The following is a 17,241-nucleotide window of genomic DNA, read 5'->3' on the forward strand; positions in this document are numbered from 1 at the left end:
TGTAAATTTAATCATAAGGCGAATAACTGTAGGTAGATGTTTTATATTTCTGTATTATTATTATTATTATTAATATTATTATTATTATTATTATGTATATGAATGTAAATGAACCTGAACGATGTTCTATTACTGTAAGTTAAATCAATTTAAACTAGATTTCTATTATTAGTTAGTTTTATTAATGTTGCCAGATTTACTTTATATACAGTGCATAACTATAGTGATTCTGTAATCTCTGCAGGGTAATGTAATGTCTGTAAATACATACATTAATGTAAGGTATATTATATTCTAATTACATACTAATTGGATTTATGATAAAAGTATAGAGTGTGTTTATATTCATGTAAATCTGTTATTGTTCTGTAAATAACTTAAATACTTAAAACTTAATGTAAGCTAGATTTGTGTTTGAATATTATAACGTAAATCAGATGTAATGTAAATTAGTTTTAGATTAATGTGTGTTGTTTTTATTCAGGTTAGGCAGGTTTATGTAGTAAATGCATGAATAGAATGTTAATCTTAATGTATATGAATATATTAATATACATGAAATTACTGTAGGATGTTATATTTCTGTAAAATATATATATATATATATTAATGTCACTGAAAATGATTAAACTTTTTTATATTTGTATATTTGTAATTTAAATCAATAGAAACTCATAATTCACATAATAAATATATAATATATGTCTGATATAGCAATACAAGTTGATCACTGTAAAGTACTTATATCAATACATAGTAATACATAGTTAAATTATATTATAATGAGATGCTAATTAGAGTTATGTTACTTAAATGATCTCATGTAAATTACTTTTAGATTAATATTAGTTTTAGTTTTAATGTAATATTATTATATAATATTAATATTATTAAATATATTTAGTAAGATAATAATATGAGTTAGAAGTTATACTTATTAGATTTATTTAAATTAAACAGCATTAAAATACTGAGGGATATTAGCAGTTATCATTATAGTTATATTTATTAGTTTTATATCGGATCATTGTATCAGAACTGCATTATTAACCATATTTTGGATATTTGGCCAACATCTAAAGAACCTGAGGGAAACCCAGATTTAGGACATTCCTCAGTCGTCTAACCGTGGAGAATCTGGGCCAGCTGGGCTGAGTCTGACCCCACTGGCCGGCGGCAGGGCTGTGTTTTCAGACTCCCTCTGTTTCGCCCCTGCAGCCTTCATCTCCGTGTCGGGAGAGTGCCCCCTGCACCTGGACGAGGTGCGCCACTTCCTCACCCTCTGCCCCGAGCTCTCCCTGGGCTGGTTTGTGGAGGGCAGGCTGGTGGCCTTCATCATCGGCTCGCTGTGGGGACCAGGACCGTCTGTCCACTGTGAGTTCCACAAACTCCCAAAAACCCTTTTTGGTGCTGTATTTCTTCAAGTGAAGAACCCTTTACCCAGACCTAGAACCATATTTGAGTTGTTTCGATGAGAACCACTGTCTTGACTACACAAGTCTTGAAGAACCTATTAACCAGGTGTAGAATCGTTAGGTTCTCGTGGTTCCAGATAGAACCATAGCCATTACTAAAGAACCCTTAAAAACCAAACACTCAGTCATTTAAACATTCAAAACAGTTGTCAAGGTGCTATATAGAATCACTGCCACTATCAAAGAACCCTTGAAGAACCCTTGAAGAACCTTTTCATCAGTACTTCAAGCATTTATTTGTTATAGAGAACCTTCAAAGAACCCTTTTAGCCTGGCTTAGAATCATTCAAACATTCAGACAGTTCTATACCACCTCGGTTCTCACTGAGGAACCCTTGAGAAACACTTTGTATGGGGAACCTTGATACTTAAGGACTTCAGAAGATCTTCAGAAGATCCCAGAATTTTGGATTTGGAGTTATAGACTAGAACTGAAAGTCCAAATATCATCAAATATGATCATAAAGACGTGCTTCAAAATCAATACTTTTGTTTTATTCAATAATTTGCATATATTTGCATAAATCTTCCATTCATTATTGATTACGGACTGCTTCTATGGGATCTATGGCATCCCTCAAAGAACCTTCTGCAGCACCTTCATCTTTCCAAGTGTTGAGCCGGTTTCCCGGACAGGGTTTAAGCCTAGCCCAATGGGAAATCTCCATCCAGTCCAGGACTAGGCCTAATCCCTGTCCCGGAGAACCCAAACCCATGTTTGTACTGATCTAACCCCGCGTTCCCTCTCGCTCATTCCAGGACGCCCTGACCCTCCACAAGCCTCACGGCACCACGGTCCACATCCACGTCCTGGCCGTCCACCGCACCTTCCGCCAGCAGGGCAAAGGCTCCATCCTGATGTGGAGGTACCTGCAGTACCTGCGCTGCCTGCCCTACGTGCGCCGGGCCGTGCTCATGTGCGAGGACTTCCTCGTGCCCCTTCTACCAGAAGTCGGGCTTCAAGGTCCAGGGCCCGTGTGAGATCACCGTGGGGGCCGCTGACCTTCATCGAGATGCAGTGTCCCGTGCGTGGCCACGCGTTCATGCGGCGCAACAGCGGCTGCTGAGGCTCGTGACCTCGTGACCCTTCTGTCTTTATGTGTTCTCGTGTACCCCTGAGGCCAAAGCAGGCGAGCGGCGGGAGGGTGGGATGGCATCTAGGCGGCGGGGTGGGGGTCTCGTTTTGGCACAGCTTTGGCGCAGCTTATTGGTGTAGGTCTGTCGTGGCGTGTCTTAAGTGCTTGTCTGCTTTTTTGGCTTTGGTGTTGCAAATGTGTGGGAGGGTCATTAAAAAAGAGAGAGAGAGAGAGAGAGAGAGAGAGAGAGAGAGAGAGAGAGAGAGAGCGCACATGAGTTAAAGGGGAACTTCACTAACTGTTGGGATGTAAACAGTGGTGGGCTGAAATGTGAACACACTCAGAGCCGGGGTTGGTGTGTAACGCCCAAGTCTTGTGGTTCGTTAACGAAAACCGTAACGACTCCAACTCCTTTCACAGTGGTAGTGAATGGAACCAGGTGTCCACAATCACTGCAGTACACATGTGGCCATCCTTTGTTCAGCACCCAAACCCACCAGTGAACCAAAACGGCTCTTCTGAGTTTATCACGCATAGTTGATTCTGGGAGACTCTATAAACATTAGGTTTTAAGGGGGACTACTTTCCCCCCCCCTTAGAACATCCTACATGTATCCTTCCACCTGGAAAGTATTTGTAGGCCCAAACCCTCTCAGAACGCTGGCTCAGGCTTCGGGCAGTGTACCCATCGCCATTTGGTGTATTAACTGGATGTGATGTAGGTTTCAGAGGGGTCTGGTTCCACGGTCAGCACCACTGTGAACAGATCTAAGTGGGTTTCTCTGAATGACTCGACCATTATTAAGTAATTATGCATTAATTATGATTTTCCCTTTTAACGACAGCATTCGTTAGAGCATGTAGATGTTCTAGGTGATACGACTACACTAATGATACTTGTCGCAAATAGAGCTTCAGCTTAGGAACCAATCATTCAGCAAGGCTCAGAGGTTGTTTATTTTTTTTGTACGTTTTTATTTCGACGAAATATTATTTGATTACTTTTATTTTTCTATCAGCCACAGTTTTTCTATGTAGGGTTAGCGCGCTAGGTCTAGGTCTAGGTCTAGGCATCCATTTCTCCATGAATAAAGAACATGTTCCACTACGTGCATCCAGATGTGGACCCTTGGTTTCAGATGGGGGCTTGGTGGCGAGGTGAAGGCTGTCGGTTAGGCTCTTTAGGATCTGTAGGTTCGGCTCGTTGTCGTTGTCTTGTCTTGTCGTTGCTCGAGATGTGTCTAATTTATAGAAGCATTAAACAGCATCAAGTTTACATCCTGTCACTGTGGTCCCTCTTCTGATTGAAGACCCAGCTATGGAAGAACGTTGGGCAATGTGTGTTTGAGAAGACTCGAGAAGTCAAAAGAAGGAGAAGGCCAAAAGGATAAAGAACCACGTACGGTTCCCTGGAGAAACCTTGCAATGGGTGGTTCTTTGGAGAGACATGACGTACGAGGGTGAGGAACCTCACGTCAGAACCTCTGATTTGGTGTAGAAGCTGGGAGAGGTTCTAGAAGGTTCTAGGAGGTTCTAGAAGACCCCCCCCCCCATACTCGTAGCTCAGTCAAACACCGCTAGCACACAAAATTCTAGACTGGCTAAAGGACTCCCAGAACTGATCCCAGACCAGTTTTCCCAGGCCAGGAGGAGGCGCTGACCTCTGCAGTGCCCTATTCCAGCCTATGGAGCATTAGAGGTGTGGAGTCATGGATAAAGATCCCTTTATCTGCATTAGGAAGCATTACAGGCCGTAAACACAGTCTGGCTTGGCCGAGCAGCTGTTTTTACCAGCCAGCGCTTAAGTAACGTTTACCAAACCTGTTGATACAATCAACCCCAATGCGTTTAGAAAAATGTGGCAATGGAGAGCGCGTAGAACCCGTAAGCAGCTGAGAGCGGCCGGAGGCGACCTTGCCTTTCCCTGTAGACAGTGACCACCTTTGCCTCGATGGAGTCTTGAATCAAGACATCTATGATTTTGTACATGTTTTGTAAATAGAAAAAGAAAAATCATAATAAATGTATTTTTCTCAACTTTCTGCCACTCTGTGTGTAAAACATTGAAAAAAACACAAACAATGAAAAATGACTTTATTTACCTTTTAATGTGAATTATTTAAGAGACGGACCGACAGGAGTGTTGTATAAAATATAAAAATATGACTCGAAAAAACAGATATTTGGTCAAATAAAAATACATTTGCACAAATATATTCTTGCTGTCATGCAAAAAGCTTGTATCTCATTTTTCACTATTGTCACTTTTTGATATAATGTGAACCTGGCAGTGGTTCTTCACGTTATATGAGAAATTCATGATAAATGGACCAATAGAAATGCTTCAAAATAAACTGTAATGGAACCTTATTACACTGACGTCCATTAATGGTTAAGAAGGTTTTTAGTCTCTCCTGTAAAGTTTTGGAGATAAGAGGTTTTTGCGTGATATTTCAGAATCTAAAAGTTATATCATAATTCCCTTTTCATCTGTTTAAGGCACAGAGCACTGCTGTACTTCAAAGTAGAAAAAAAAAACTGTTCTGAAACAGAATAACGGCACATTTTGGCTTAAAAATGTACAAAAGTAGTCTTAGCACTAATAATAATAATAATAACAATAATAACAACAACAATAATAATAATAATAATAATAATAATAATAATAATAATAATGATGATGATAGTAGTAATAACAAGAATAACCAACGGCACTTATAAAACGATACATTCATCTTGCACAAAATGTAGCTCTATAAACCCAAACAATGTTTCATCCTTCGTTTATAGACTAAACCTAACGCTCCCGTCGTCCCTGGAGGGCTCCTACAGTGACGGACGCATCGAACGATGGACTGTAAACCAGCTTGGGTGCAGATTTACGAGCTGGTGACTGAGCCTGACTCATCAAAGCCTCCTATTCTCATTTCATCGCAATAAGACTGTAATCCTTTTCACAGTCAGTCATCGCTTTTCTCCCCTCATAAGCCGGACGCATACGGAGGAAGTTACCTCTAATCTTCAGCCCAGAGTGAGTGTCGGCCCACGAGGGAGGGAGGGAGGGGACGGTGCTGTAGAACAGCTTGTGATGCTCTAGAGATGTCCTGTACCCAGGCTGGGCGAGAGGTGTAGGAGGGCTGCGGGTTTGCATAGCAAGGCACGTTTCAAGGCCGGGGCTCCTCGTTCAGAAGGAAAAACGCAAACGGTTCAAGTTCATCCCATAAAAGGAAAAACAACAACAACAACAACAACAACAACAAAGACACATGTAGAGACACACACTGTAAATGGCTCAAAATCCCTCCAACCACTGGAGGGTGTTTGCAGTTCTGATTGTCTTCGTGGCATTTCCAGGTCATAAAGCATGAGCATGGACCTGGACAAACACTTGATTTCATTAAAGGCATAGTGTGTGTGTGTGTGTGTGTGTGTGTGTGTGTGTGTGTGGACACGTGTGAACACGAAGGACGTCATTTTAAAGCATTTTAAAGGGAAATTCCACAGATTTCTCAAAAACTCGCTAGAATTCAGGGGTTAAGGTGTAAACAAAGTCATTCAGAGTGAGCCTGGAGTGAAACCTACCAACTACAAACTCGCCATGACTGCAAATAACACACAAACACAGCCACTTTTATTTAGATTGTTCAGGTTTTCTCCTCAATTTTAGGTCATTAATTCATATCCCATTTCCTTCCAACTGATTTAAGGGGGGGGGCTAGTATGTGTCTCCTCAGAGTCAGAAAGACGAAGCCGCTTGGTGGAAAGCAGTAACTGCCAGCACTGGCTAGCATTGCACAATCGAGTGATGGGGAGGGGTAGGGAGGAGAGGGTGGGCCGTCCTATCTGACCTCCGCTCCACTGCTATCTATGGAGAGGGAGGTCAAAACTCTGGGAGTTTGCACTCTGGGACTCCCAGCTATGGATGGCTGCGGCATCGACCTGCCAATCTCCCAATGATAAGGCCAACCGCCTTACCAACCCACCAGTGAAGCTGCACGTGTCTCATCAGCTTTATACAGCATGCTGATGATGGTAAAATAGTGGCAACTCTAAAACAATACATGTCCTTTGGGAACTATTTTGCGTCACAGTGCCCTGCATGAGTATCCCTCCGCCATGAATTTTGGTTTTAGATATATGTTTTAGGCCAAAACCTGTTTCAAACATCAGCCTGCATATTTATAGCCATTTACTGATGTAATAAGCTTTTGTGAGGGAGCTTTCAGAGACGTTAAACTCTTCAGACGTCTACAGAAACCGCCAAACCACTCCAAATGACTTTGTTTACATCATAACTGCTTAATTATGCAAGGAATTTTGTGAGTGGGAATCAGCAGATCCCACTTAGTCTTAGTGTAGGGCAGCCAAGTTGCATTAGCTCCTAGTAGAGTATCTTAAAGCTAGGTTAGTTTAAGGCGAGCGTCCGAAACATGGAGCTGAATGCACTGTAATGGAGTTTAGTGTTTCACATAAGCAATGCTTTAAAGTACTGTACCTGCAGCGGTAAAAAGGCCTGCAAACCTTAAAAATCAACCGATCTACAGACCAGCAGGACCCCGCAAGCCAGCTTTCCTCTTCCCTGATGTCCTGTCCCAGGAGCTCCCTGAAAGCTACTGATCACCAAGGCCGCTACGATTGGGCCGCTAGTGCACCACGTGGTCGATGTCGTAGCGCTCGCAGAACTTGCTGGTGAAGGGGAGGCAGGTGAGATGTTCCAGCCAGTACCAGTTGATGGGGTAGAAGTAGAACCAGACGATGAGTGAGGAGAACAGGCCCACGTAGACGAGCAGCGAGAGGATGATGAGCACGCGCTTGCGGTACTTGTCGAAGGTGCCGAAGGTGACGTAAGGCAGGAAGGCGAAGGAGAGCAGCAGGCCGCTGAGGAAGCCGAAGATGTGGGCGATGTTGTCGATCCATGGCAGCAGGCCGCAGAAGAAGAGGAAGAGTACGATGCCAAGCAGCTTGTGGAAGGCCTTCCACGGATTCTCCAACACCTGCCAACCCTGGATGAGCTCCACGAACAGACACGCTAGCAGGCCGAACTGGGAGCCTGCTGGACCCACCTGCGTTACATTGGAGAAAGAAGGGAGGAAAAAGATAGAAAAAATTATATACTAATTATATACTCGGAAATATCTACTATTTACCTCAGAAAGCAAAGAAAGTACCCATTTTATACTCAGAATGTACTGAAAGAATCAACCATGTACTCAGAAAGTATTGAGAACACTCTTTATATCTTAAGAAAGTACTGACAATACCCATTATATACCTCTGAAAGTACTGACACATACAGTTATGTACTGGCTCTCATACCTAGAAAGCATTGAAAATACCAACCATATACTCAGAATACTGAAAATACCCATTATGACCTTACAAAGTAATGACAATACCATTATATACTCGGAAAGTACTAACAATGTTCATTATGTTAATAAATTACATTATAGTACAACCCATTACATTAACAATGACAGCACCATCTATATACATTAGAAAGTATTGACAGTAACCATTACACACTCAGGAAGTACTGACAATATCCGTTAGGTACTCAGAAAGTACTGTCAATACTATTATCTACTGCTAGAGTACTGTAGGTATTTAAAAATTAGTGATAACACCCATTACATACCTCAGAAAGTAATGACAGTACCCATTATATGCTCAGAAAGTACTGACAATATCAACTATGTACCCAGAAAGTACTGAAAATACCAGGCATGTATTCAGAAAAGCACAGACAATATCACTACATTCTATGAAAGTACTGACAATATCCATTATGAATTCAGAAAGCAATGACAATATCAACTACATCCTCAGAATGTACTATCAATACCATTATATACTGCTAAAGTATTGACAAAATCTATTATGTACTGACAGAACGTACTGACAATGTTCATTAGGTATTTAGAAATTAGTAATAATACTCATTACATACCTCGGAAAGTAATGACAGTACCCATTATATACTCAGAAAGTATTGACAATGTCAACTATGTACTCAGAATGTACAGTCAATACAATTATATACTGCTGAAGTACTGAATGTATAAATTTTGTACTCAGAAAGTACTGCCAATATTCATTAGGTACTTGGAAATTAGTGATAATACCCATTACATACTTCAGAAAGTACCGATAGTACCCATTATATACTCAAAAAGTACTGACAATATCAACCATGTACTCAGAATGTACTGTCAATACCATTATCTACTGCTAGAGTACTGACAATAACCATTAGGTACTTAGACATTAAAGATAATACTCATTACATACCTCGGAAAGTAATGACTATATCCATTATATACTCAGAAAGTAATGACTATATCCATTATATACTCAGAATGTACTGTACTATTATATACTATTATACTGCTGGAGTACTGACTATTAACTTTGTACTCAGAAAGTACTGCCAATATCCATTAGGTACTTAGAAATTAGTGATAATACCCATTACATACCTCAGAAAGTACTGACAGTACCCATTATATCCTCTATATACACACACACACTTCTGAAACTGCAGGTTTTAACATGCCTCCTGATCTTCTACAGCGTTCTGGACACTTCTCAATTTAAAGCCTTTTTCTAAAATCTTCAACAACCAAACTTTATTATCCGCTTATTTTCTAATGTAAACATCTGCCCAGTCAGTCCATCAGTCCCAACGTCACACGCAGCATGACGCCAACAGAGGGTCTGTTATTACAGCTATCACAAGAAGAAAGAGGCGACGCGTAAGCGGAGGTCAGATGACAAACAGGTGGTGCAGTTAGTTTCTGACAATTAGCACCAACAGAGGGGTCAGGGGTCACACCAGCCATTCATTCATGTGGATTCATGCGTTTTTTGGCGAAACAGCATCAACAGAATCACGCCCAGGCCAGCAATTAGGCCCTACAAAGGAAACTGCAGCAAATGGCAGGAGTGTGAGGTTCAACGAGATCCCAATCTAACAATTATCAGCATGTGCACTAATCACACTAATCAATGCCAAGAGCCTTTCACCTAAACAGGAAGCGAAATCAATAAGAGACGAATTACTGCAGCAGAATATTCCCCCATCTGCTGCCCGTCCTCTTAAGTGGCTTTTCACTGAGGGTCTAAAAATACAGAACATGTACACAATCGTCGGAACCACGTATATCCGGCTCTATTCAGCAGAGTGGACGGGCATATTAGATCTAAGCCATAACATTAAAACCACCTGTCTAATACTGAGTAGGTCCCCCTCGTGCTGCCACAACAGCTCTGACCAATCAAGACATGGACTCCACAAGACCCCTGAAGGTGTCCTGTGGAATTGTTAAGTCCTGTAAGTTGTGAGGTGGGGCATCGATGAGCCTTGGGCACCCAGGACCCGGTCAGCAGTTCACCAGATGTTTTTTCTTACCTACATTGGTAAGTACTGACCGCTGCACATCAGGAAGACTCGTCAAGACCTGCCTGATGTTTTGGAGATGTTCTGACCCAGTAGTCTAGAACATCGCAGGTGCAAGTTCTCTTGGGGTGCAGCAATTACTGCTGGGGTTTCAGTTGTACTATAAGGGGTTTCGGTTGTCCAGCGTGTCTTGGCGAATGTCAAGGCGTCTCGGACCACCTCCTTAAGTGGTTTGGGGGATGGGATTCGGATCTGGTTTAAATGACTCTGGGCTCGTTTATGTGGGGAAGCAGTGGCTCAGCGGTTAGAGCTCCGGGATATTGATGACAGGGTTGTGGGTTCGATACCCGGGCTCGGCAAGCTGCCACTGTTGGGTCCTTGAACACACTTGCATGTAGTTTATATGGCTCGGCCTGATCCAGATCCAGTGATGTGACCAGGTGATTTGACATTAAGACGACAGCTAGGCATATTCAGATTGTGCAAGTTCAGGGGAACTGTGGAGGTTAAGAGGTCAAGACAGGCAATTCAAGACCCCGATATGAACCTGAGCCCAGAACCTGCATTGAGGTTTAGGAGCACTATTCTACTGTTCAGCATTGCTTACACGAACCTAACCTTCACGGTAGAGTCAGAAGAAGGAAACCTGACCTGTAACCCAGTCACAAAACCCAAACTTTAAAGTATGCGACAGAACATCTGGTGAAGTCCACAGAGAACTCTTCATCTATCAGGGATCCGATACTAGGCTCAGATATCGGTCCCGATACTAACAAAATACCTGGATTGCGTATCGGATAATTAGGCCGCACCGCGATTCATACAGACATAATAGACATATCATAGCAAACGGCAAGACTCCCAAGACTAACCAACCAGTGCCCTCGATCGGTCATCAACTATCTGCGAGCAATCCAGCTCGGAAAAAACAGCTAATATTTTCCTAGTATTTCATATAAGGACAACTGAGAGGGGAGGAGTTGCTAGCTCCAAATTCAGAATAAAAGTCCTGAGCCCAGACAACACCGAGCACTGTGCCAATGTCCAGCACCATTATTTATTTTAGTGATGAATAAACAGAAATTCAGTCAATTCATCTATACACATGGTGGGGTATATGGCATATTCATTTAACAATGGTATCGGGTCTGGTCTCGGCCGATACGCCAGGTTTATTGGTATCGTATCGGGACAGAAAAAGGTAGGATCTGTGCATCCCTAGTATCCATCATGTTGCTCAAATGAAGATCGACTGAAGACGTCCACAATTTTAAATAAGAGCACCATCAGGTCTGTCTGATCAAGACTGGCAGCGTTCCGTGATTCACGCGGAGGTTCAGTAAAGCAGCTGAAGTTGAATTAGTAGTACTAACCCCAGCACCCGCATTGGCCGCGAAGGCTGCTCGTTTTGACCTGATTAGATTGACGTCACGATTTGAGCGGTCTGCTCGGGCAGATGGCTAATCTAAGACACCTATACAAGGACATGAAAGGTGGAGCCACACCGGAAGTGTGTTTCTGTTCACACACACACACACACACACACACACACCACGGTGCGACACTGGCCCACACTGGGCTTCTGACTCTAACAGAAGAGTGTTATGGCCCAGTGGCATTTTTTTTAAATTCCCTCTTTAGAGACAGAAGGAACTTCCCTGTCTTTTTTCCTGGACCAGGTCCAGCTCGAGTCAGCTGCACTGTGTTGGGCAGCAGAAGTGATGACTGCGAGGAGCAGAGCTGGTTATTTTAGGCCGCCGCTGTACCTTTCCGTAGCTTTGCGTCCATTACGACTTGAAGGATCTGCAGAGACTTAAAGGAAAGGCTGGGTGAAGACAGGTGTGCTCTGATTCCAGCCAAGAGACGTTTGGTCTCCAAACATCGCTTCTCCAGTGGTGCTCCAGCCTTGAGGCTAACGCTGCTAACAAACACTAGAAGGTAGAAACAGCTGATGTCAAAGTGCAGCATCCAACAGGCGTGAACCTTATGGGAGGTGCGAAAGGAGGAAACCCTTCAAAAACCCCATCAGGGCAAAGACCAGGACTCCTGGAACATCGTGCTCTGGACAGGTGAATCATGAATCTTGCCCTGAAGAGGACAGTTGCATGAAGTCCTCCTTTTTTAGGCTTGGGTCCCTATCCCCCATATCCCCAAACAGCCTACATGAGCAGTACCCCTTCCAACCCCAACCAATCGAGTGGTTTTTAGTTTAGTACCTCTTCACATCCATATCCCAGGCCGAGGGTTGGGGGAGAATGGAGAATGCCCTACAATCACTGCTGAAAGCTTCTGAGTGACACTTCGCGAAGCCAACCCTGCCCTGACTGCAGGTGTAAACTGCTAGAATTAGCTCAGTAGTTACTACAATAAGTTAATGCCATATCAGGACCACAGAAAACCACAGGAGACCACAAGTGACTTGAAATTTACACTGAAAAGGGTCATAAATAAAGAATTATGCAGTCTAGCTTCACTGTATTTAATCTTTTAAGTGAGACGAAACAGCAACAGCAGCCGAAAGCTTCTGAGTGACACTTCGCGAAGCCAACCCTTTTCCCTGACTGTATGTGTAAACTGGCAAAATTAAGCCCAGTAGGAGGGCCTGGAGGCCTCTTACAGGTTACCCGCTCAATATGAACGCAGTTAATTGCAGCTTCAGGTCAGGCTTTGGTCATCAGGTGTAGTTTCCAGTGCACTGTGATCACTGTGGCATTAATTTCCCAGTTCACAGAGTCACCATTAACTGATTGGTTCTAGGCTCCATCAGTCTAAAGGCTCTGGTAGGGAGCCCTAATCGGATGATCTGCTTTTAATGCAATCTTGTAAGCAGCTTCTGGGTCATTATAGCCCCCCACATATTTTCATTTACTACATATACTGACGCAGTAAAGTGGGTAAACCATGTAGAGGAGCATTTCTAAGCCACTTTGGAATGACGACAACAGTGTCAGCTGAGGCCAAGACTGCGAGAAGGTGCGGCAGAATGGATAAGGTGGCCATGGTAACGTTTAACGTATGTCGTAAACTTGAGGACCGAACTCGGAGAGGCTGCCGGCTCAAGCCAGACCTCGATACAGTGGGGTTTTCATGAATGGATGACAAATTTAATTTGAGACAGATGATTCCAGTATGCCTGAACTGAGACCGTCATCAAATGTTGTGAAGAAAGAGACGGATACAGGGCTCCCTCGCTCCCCCACCGATATAACTGAAGGGAGAGAGTAAGAGGATCTTGGTGAGGTGAACTGGGTTAAACGGTGCCATGCCAATTGGGTAATCCATCTCATTTGCAAAGCATGTGAACCCTAACTCAGCCTGGGAGAGTGGTGGCAGGAAAAGTGGTGTGCTAGCGTTTAGCCGCATTCATGCTGGGCCGCTAAACACAACAGTAGAAGTGGGCAGCCTACAATTAAAGGGGGGGGGGGTATCATATTTATATAAAAAGAGGGACACTTAAAGGTGCCATAGACTGTAGTTTTGAGTACTTTGAGGTATAAACAGTGGGGGTGTGACTGGTCAGCAAAAACTGCTAAGGCGTTGTTTAACCAGGTTGTTTACCACCCTGTTATTTTACCACCGAATGAAAACACACGGATTGTCCATTAAAAGAGGGCTTAGCCAGATGAAGAGACTGTAGCCGATAAGCTTCCCTGGGTTGGTCTTTCTCGGGTCTTACTGGGTAACAGCAAGTCTGATGTGAGTTTGGCTCCAGTTTGGGTCAGCTGAAGGAGTCCAGTTTGCTTTTGAGGGAGTGGACGATGGAGACAGAGCTAACGGCAGCCAGTGTTCGTTTATAGCCTTGCGTGGATCCCTGTTTGCTTTAATGGCTTTCACGGCTTTCACTACATCGTGTGCCGGGTTTGAGGCCCCCTTTTGGGAACACTGGCACAGAAAAAGCTTAGGGGAAACGTTGTCTGGTTCCCATAGCAACCCGTATTCCCGTAACTAGTCTGGAGGTGATGAGCTGCTCTCCGGTATCAGCAACACGTTTTATCCATTTTATCCACAAGCTCTGGCTCGAGGTTTCTCTAGTGGGCGGGTTTATGTAAATGTTGTGGGTGTTACACTGTGAATTTCCCCCTGTGGGACTAATAAAGGACTATCTTATCTTATCTTATCTTAAACATAATGAATCAAGACTGTGATGTAACAGTTTTGAGGTTTTGGAATCGGCCGGTTTTCCAGGTCTCCTGGATGTTCTTTTGAAAGAGTGTTTGAAGGTTCATGGTTTGAATATGACAATATAAAATGACCTATCAGAACTGATCTCATTTACATACACATATATATATTTACATATGGACGAGTTTGAAGCTGCAGCCTGTTTAATTCTCAGGGATTAAGAGAGGATGGAAAATGTAAATGTACTGGTACTGTATTGTTGGCACGCCCCCCCCCCCCCCCTCCTCACTCCAGAAAGGCTTTAGAAAGTCTGATCCCAGTTGCAGGTGAGCTAGCTTGAGTCTTGCTGGACAGGCGTGATGACCTCACTTCCTGTTCTGGCTTATTTTAGCCTTTGCCAGCTCAGCACGGTGCACCGCTTTTAGCATCTCAGACATTCATCTAGACATATCTAATCCATCTCTCTGTCTGTCTTTCCATCAGCACATCAGCCACCAGATAAAAACAGGATTAGCTGGAGGTGAACGAGCAGAACGCTCAGAGAACACGGAGAGCCGATAAATACACGAGAGGACTTCTGAGAATACCTGCGCAGAACTGTGTAGGAGAGTAACCCCAGTGTCTAACAGCGGGTGGTAAAATCAGTGTTCAGGGTCTTGGAGTTTCTTTATAATGAGGTCTGTGTTTCCTAATGCTGCTCAGTAGAGCTTTCCTAATAACACAATAACACCCAGAAACTGTAGACTTCCCAACAGTTCAATACAGGGTCTGCCAATAAACCCACTGGCAATGCTCCCGACACTAGAAGGATAAGGACTGAATACATGGAAAGCCAGCCACTGCATCTTTACAGAACTGCCGTCAGTTTGGAGGAAAGCGCCGGGTCCACATTAGCTAACAGTAGCCTGGGCCGGCCAACATCGCTTAAGACTGAAGGGAGGGGAGAGGGCGCCATCTACCCACCCGGAGAGAGCACGGCCAATTGTGCTCCCTCAGACTCCGGCTGCTGATGTGCAAAGCGGTAGGGATAGGGATTCTAACTCGCGACCGCCGTGCCATAGCCATAGTGCATTAGACAACTGCGATACTCAGAGGGAATTTATTAAATATGAGGTTCAGAAGTTGTAATTCCTGATTATATTATTGGGATTTCTGGAATTATTACATTAATGGGAAGTTATTACGGTATTGATTGCTCTCCTTTAAAAAATAAGGCATGACTGATATTTTTTTTTTGGAGGGGGGGGGCTGGAAACTTATGATATAAGTAATATCAGCTGATATTGTAAATCTGTTGAGGGAGTGTATATAATATTAACAATAACAATATTCAGTATACAATCAATATATCAGTAAAAAAGGTAAAGGTGCACGTATCTGTCACTGTACAGTGTGCACTGTACAGCGAAATGTGTCCTCCGCATTTAACCCATCTGTGGTAGTGAACACACTCACACACACACTAGTGAGCTAGGGGCAGTGAGTACACACACACACACCCAGAGCGGTGGGCAGCCAACTCCAGCACCCGGGGAGCAGAGAGGGTAAAGGGCCTTGCTCAAGGGCCCAACAGTGGCAGCTTGCCGAGCCCGGGAATCGAACCCACAACCCTGTTATCGATATCCCGGCACTCTAACCGCTGAGCCACCACTGCCCCTAAGTATACATAGAATTTATATAATACATTTATAAGGGTATGGTAAAAACTGACAGTGCTTCAAGAACACTGACCACCTGTACATTTCAGTATAATCAGTGTAATTAGCGCTGTTTCACTGGATGGATGGCAGTAATTTTGAGCACTAGGCAGGATTTGGATAGCAGTTCGTTCTACAACCCAGCTAACACGTCCATCTGAGGCTTGTATGGATACTCCAACTGGAAACCAGACGGGCTAACCATATGGCCCCACATATGGATGCCCATCAGGGTCAGTGATGGGACCAGGAGAGGTTAAGCATGGGCCCCATCTGGGCTGTACACTGCAAACGGAGCCTATATGGAACCCATGTAAGATTAAGGTGGGCTGTAATGATGGGGCTCATTTGCCTACGTCTCACCCATGAGCACCTGTTGGCTGAGAGGTCAAAATATCAATATCTGCTAATACTACCAGCCAATCACTTCCATCCATCTGACCCATACACAACACACTGGGGCACTAGTGTGAGATATTTCAGTCTTCGGGGCTAGTCATAAAAGTTTCAGTTTTCTTCTTTGGCATTATTATTATTATTATTATTATTATTAAATTATGTAGGTTAAAGACTATGCATGTATTCCATGAATGCAAGAATGGGCAATTCCAGTCCTGGAAGGCCAGATTACTGCACAGTTTTGTGGGTTTTCTGCTTAAGCACACCTGACTCAGCTTACCAGTCAATCACCGGGTTCAGCAGGTCTGTTAGTGGAGGGAAATCAGCTAACTGTGCCCGTTGCCCGCCCCTGATGTATGCAAATACATACTTATGATGGGCTGAATAATGCCGTGACCTTTAGAAGAAGCTTCAGCCAAAAAAGGACATTCTAGCCATATACGCTACAGATCGCTAGCATCGCTACAGAAACTCATGTTCCTACAAAAACTAGCTGGTGCACTAAAGGGGCTACTTACGAGCAAAAAGTAATTTTTAACTTCCCGTAAGCCGTCGACAAGCCTTGAATTGATAAAGAGAGGAGCTTATTACTTACGCTGAGGAATCTGATTAAAGCTAGAGAGATTTAAAAAGCTCATGCTAATTTAAATGTTTGCTAATCAACACCGTGGCAGGCGAGGACAGCGAGGGCAGAGCCGGAGCAGGAATATCTACATCTGTAAAAAAAACTAACTGCGTCTCAATGATTTAAGGGTCGGGAACTCTAATAAGGCCAGCGCTGATTGATTGATTAGCATACCACATTTACATTGAAGGCATTGAGCAGACGCTCTTCTCCAGAGCGGCTTACAAAAGCGCTTTGCTATTTACCCAAGAAAAACCTCTAATCTCTACTAAACTCTACTAAACACAAAACAATATGGAGACCATAGTGCGCTGCTATTCGCCCAAGTCCTCTCAGAAGAGGAGGGTCTTCAGTCTGGGTTTGAAGACAGTGAGTGTTGGACTGGGCTGTTCGGACACCCAAGGGAAGTTCGTTCCACCACTTCGGTGCAGGACAGTAAAAAGTCTGG

The 17,241-nt window shown here is 43.6% G+C and overlaps 2 protein-coding genes across 6 annotated transcripts in view; one reads left to right on the forward strand and one right to left on the reverse strand.

Annotated features, from left to right (window-relative positions):
* Window positions 1-121: 121 nt before the first annotated feature.
* Window positions 122-2,601, forward strand: aanat1 (arylalkylamine N-acetyltransferase 1). The gene is given in 6 exon segments (XM_072682883.1): window positions 122-134; window positions 1,219-1,352; window positions 1,354-1,374; window positions 2,235-2,411; window positions 2,413-2,466; window positions 2,468-2,601. Coding segments are annotated over 6 exon segments (474 nt in total). The 3' UTR covers window positions 2,543-2,601.
* Window positions 2,602-4,628: 2,027 nt separating this feature from the next.
* The window catches only part of LOC140559781 (inactive rhomboid protein 2-like), a 41,196-nt gene continuing 28,583 nt past the window's right edge, over window positions 4,629-17,241 (reverse strand). For all 5 annotated transcript variants that reach the window (XM_072683403.1, XM_072683399.1, XM_072683400.1 and 2 more), the window contains one exon: window positions 4,629-7,614. In XM_072683403.1, the coding sequence (XP_072539504.1) occupies window positions 7,195-7,614 (420 nt within the window). In that variant the 3' untranslated portion in view covers window positions 4,629-7,194. The remainder of the gene's footprint in view (window positions 7,615-17,241) is intronic.

This window comes from Salminus brasiliensis, chromosome 7 (assembly GCF_030463535.1).
Source record: "Salminus brasiliensis chromosome 7, fSalBra1.hap2, whole genome shotgun sequence".
NCBI classification, from domain to species: Eukaryota; Metazoa; Chordata; class Actinopteri; order Characiformes; family Bryconidae; genus Salminus; species Salminus brasiliensis.